General features: G+C 41.2%; 1 protein-coding gene across 1 annotated transcript in view; it reads right to left on the bottom strand.

Moving 5' to 3' along the window:
- Positions 1–858: 858 nt before the first annotated feature.
- LOC101592320 (protein PBDC1-like) overlaps positions 859–1124 on the bottom strand; it is a 1195-nt gene continuing 929 nt past the window's right edge. Inside the window, 1 exon segment of the mRNA XM_012515478.2 lies at positions 859–866. Within this exon segment, the coding sequence (XP_012370932.1) occupies positions 859–866 (8 nt within the window).

Raw genomic sequence — 1124 nt, 5'->3', positions numbered from 1 at the left:
TGCTTTGATTGAAGCTTTGTATCTGGTGTCAGGGTCCAACATCATTCTTTTGCCTATGGATATTCAATTTCCCGACAACCTTTACTAAAAAGCCTGTCCTTCCTTTGTTGAATGGCTTAGACACTTAACAAAATAAATTGACTGTATATGCAAAGGCTTATTTCTGGATGCTGCAAGGGTTAGCTTTGGATATGAGGATCAGGTGAAACTGGCAGCAGGTGTGGTAGTGACCCTGTGGCATGTGTGCTCCAGCCAGCTGTTTGTTATCACTGAAAGCTCTAAAAGGTTTGCCATGACTGACCAAGTGAATGGTAGGTGGGGTGAGCTTTGAAGCAATCTGTGGCCTACTGGGAAGAACCTTGCTTATCTTTCCAATGTAGCCCAGGTTCCATCTCAGTTGTGTAGTTGGCTGGTTGCGGTGACAGTGGTGAGTCCTGCAGGACACTTGAAAGCCCTAAATGCTGTGGCAGGAGAGGATGTGCATGAAAGGGCACATTATTCAAAGTGACCGTGGGTGCTCCAGAGCAGGTGGCACAGCAGCTAAACCTTGAGGACTCATTTCACATACTTTGTTTGCCTTTTTCTGAGTAACACTTAATTAGGTTTCTTTTTGGGAGGTGGGGGGAAAGGGTCTCAAAAAAAATACTAATTGATATGATGTGGTTGGCTAAACTTTCGTGGTCAAATGCTGGTAGTGTGATAGGTAGCCTGATTTAAGTAGGAAGTGTTTCCCTCATGTCAAGACAAATGGGCATCCATCCTGAACTGTAGCATCTACAGAGCAGGGTCAAGCCACATTCACTTCACCCTTCTCAGTTTCAAGCAATTTCTAGCACATGGTAGATGCTTATTAAATGTTTACTGACCTGAATGGAACACAAACAAGAGAAACAGAAATGACTCTCTGAAATAGGAAAACAACTTTTCACATTTAGGAAGTTGTTTTTTTTTTTTTAACATAAGATTTACATTTATTTTACATAAGATTATGGATCTGAAGTGTCTACAACAACAAATACATCTCAGAAGTCACAGATATATGTACGGATAATCTTAAGAACTAAGAGCAATTTATTTACAAAGCTTTTTACTTGGCCGGCAGTTGAGAGTCAAGAAACAAGGCA

The sequence above is a fragment of the Octodon degus genome, unplaced genomic scaffold, assembly GCF_000260255.1.
Source record: "Octodon degus isolate 3935 unplaced genomic scaffold, OctDeg1.0 scaffold00065, whole genome shotgun sequence".
Lineage (NCBI taxonomy): Eukaryota > Metazoa > Chordata > Mammalia > Rodentia > Octodontidae > Octodon > Octodon degus.
This window is presented reverse-complemented; position numbering and strand designations above follow the sequence as displayed.